Source organism: Plutella xylostella, chromosome 15 (assembly GCF_932276165.1).
Source record: "Plutella xylostella chromosome 15, ilPluXylo3.1, whole genome shotgun sequence".
In the NCBI taxonomy this organism is placed as follows: Eukaryota; Metazoa; Arthropoda; class Insecta; order Lepidoptera; family Plutellidae; genus Plutella; species Plutella xylostella.
The window spans coordinates 10695115-10697982 of NC_063995.1; the positions used below are offsets into that span (position 1 = coordinate 10695115).

Genomic DNA, 2868 nt, shown 5'->3' on the forward strand with positions numbered 1-2868 from the left:
TTAATTTAAAAATAATAAAATAAAATGTTATGGGAATCGGACAGCTGATATATATTCACAGGAGCGGTGGTAGCTCAGTCGGGTAAGCGCCCGCTTCTCACGCAAGAGATGCGGGTTCGAATCCCGGCGCTGACATGTACCAATGAGTTCTTTGAATTTAAGTACAATGTATACCATCGCTCTTACGGTGAAGGAAAACATCGTGAGGAAACCTGCATATCTAGATTTAGCAAATCTAGATATGTGAACCTACCAACCCGCAGTGGACCAGCGTGGTGGGAGATGGTCCATGCTTAGGAAGGCAGTTTAGACCTTGGGAATATGCACAAAGGTTCCACTCGAGAGAGCCAGGTGCAGGTACTTACACCCCCACAGAGAATAGAATAGGATAGAATATTCACAAATACATAGATGGATACATCCTACTAATATTATAAATGCGAAAGTAACTGTATCTGTCTGTCTGTTACTCTTTCACGCCAAAACTACTGAACGGATTTGAATAAAATTTGGTATACATACGGGAAAAACTTTTTAAGGCGAAGCAAAGCGCGCGGGAACAGCTAGTATTAAATATAAATATCAATACCCAAGACCCGAGTACAACTATCTGTCTTTAAACAAATATCTGCCGACCTTCGGCATAGCAGTCAAGGCCACTAACCACTACACTCTAGTAAACCAGACATTAAATTATTCATACCATAAAATACAGTCCACTCATTTATTAGCTTAGGGCTTATCCAATCTACATAGTCAGGACCCTAGGCCCCATCAGTTTGGTCCTTCGAGCCGGAGTTTCTCGCGGGGTGAAGGCTGACTTAGTCAGTGCATCGGCGTTATGGTGGAGCGGGCCCACTTTCTTACATAATTCTAACTCAGAATTTCCCTCAACCCCTAACTTAAAAAACATAAATCATCTTCCAGACATAGTATTACATACAAGTATAGTGGAAACTAACGAAATAAATACATTAATGAATAAAATTTCTAATTACAGTAAATTAATAAGAATATTTGCATATGTACAGCGGTTCATTTATAATTGTAAAAATAGTAATAAAAAATATGGTAACTTATCTTTTTCAGAATTAAAATCATCAAAAATCGCCTTGCTACAAATCGCTCAACAAGAAATGTTCACCGACGAATATCATATTCTCAAATCGGGAAATACTTTAAACAAGAAAAATAGATTGATTTCCCTTTCCCCTTTTTATGATACAGATAATAATCTGATCAGAGTTGGAGGTCGTCTTGACAACAGTTGTTACAGTTATAATGTAAAGCACCCTATACTCTTGTGTAGTAAACACCCTTTAACCAAACTTATATTTGAGTTTCATCATATAACCTTGTTACATGCAGGTCCTCTTTTGATGCTTTCATGCATAAGGCAAAATTACTGGCCACTCTCGGGACGTTACCTTGCTAAACGAATAGTTCGCACTTGTGTACGTTGTTTTAGAGTGAAACCTAAAACAATACAGCCAGTTATGGGTAATCTGCCAAGCCATAGAACTAAATTAGAGTTTCCCTTTTTAAATACTGGGGTGGATTGCGCTGGGCCAGTGCTTATAGCCGATCGTAGCGGAAGAGGTGCAAGACTGACGAAATCTTACCTATGCATTTTTATTTGTCTTGCAGTGAAGGCGGTGCACATCGAGCTCGTCTCGTCTCTCACGAAGGAGGCATACCTGGCTGCGTTAAATCGCTTCATGGCTCGCCGGGGAAGGCCCCAGACCATTTATTCGGACCACGGTTCCAACTTTATTGGTGGTTTTAACGAGCTCTCAGATCTTTTTAGAAACTCACTTAGCGACATTCCAACCATTCTATCACATGACGAAATTGATTTTAAATTTATTCCTCCATATAGCCCCCATTTCGGCGGAATTTGGGAGGCGGCTGTCAAATCTGTCAAACACCACTTGCGGCGTGTTCTTGCCCTAGCTCATCTCACTTATGAAGAAATGATCACTTGCCTGAATCAGATAGAGGCCATTTTAAATTCACGTCCCTTAACACCTCTATCTTCTGATCCTTCCGATCTTTCATTTCTTTCCCCCTCCCACTTCCTCATTGGACGACCGCTCACGTCGGTTCCTTATCCTCAGGTGTCGGACTGCAACGTGCATCGCCTGGACCGCTTCCAACGCATCGAATTCCTGCGGCAGCACTTCCGGAAGCGATACTGCGCAGAGTACGTGACCTTGCTCCAGCAGAAGACGAAGTGGCTCACGTCGACGGGACACCTACAAGTCGGATCCCTTGTCTTGGTCAAGGACAAGACGCAACCCCCCTTGATGTGGCTCATGGGACGGATCGTCCAGCTACATCACGGCAAAGACGGAGTCAGCAGAGTGGCAGACATAGAGACCAAACGAGGCATAATTCAACGGGCCTACAACAATATCTGTCCTCTACCCTTGGACTGTTGAATACCTCAACGGCGGGGAGCTTGTTGCGGCTACTGAAGCTGGCAAAATCGGTGCAAGAGGAGGAGCGCGGGGAGCAGCGACACCACGTATAAATGCGTCATCTTCGGTTGTCCGGACCCTCTTACCCTCTTACCTTTCGGACGCACGATCTTTTCATACATACATATTTGTCATACAACCATTGTAAACCAGACATTAAATTATTCATACCATAAAATACAGTCCACTCATTTATTAGCTTAGGGCTTATCCAATGTCCCTAGGCCCCATCAACACCATTCTACCATCTAATATTAAACTAAATTTATTATTTTTACACTGTATTTCATTACACCTGTTCAGAAGGACTATCGACTTGCCGTAAATATAATAATAATATTAGGTTATTATCAAAATGTACGTTCGTTCTTCCCTCGTTTCTCTAAAA

General features: G+C 42.2%; 1 protein-coding gene across 2 annotated transcripts; it reads left to right on the top strand.

Moving 5' to 3' along the window:
* The first annotated feature begins 902 nt into the window (after positions 1–902).
* LOC119692531 lies at positions 903–2658 on the top strand. 2 transcript variants are annotated; one of them, XM_038113423.2, is made up of 2 exons: positions 903–1776; positions 2118–2658. In XM_038113423.2, the coding sequence occupies exons 1-2, from the start codon at positions 978–980 to the stop codon at positions 2531–2533; spliced, it is 1215 nt and encodes a 404-aa protein (XP_037969351.2). In that variant the 5' UTR covers positions 903–977; the 3' UTR covers positions 2534–2658. The 2 variants fall into 2 exon arrangements, with proteins under 2 accessions (XP_037969351.2, XP_037969350.2); XM_038113422.2 differs by having other exon boundaries at positions 903–1761.
* Positions 2659–2868: the final 210 nt, after the last annotated feature.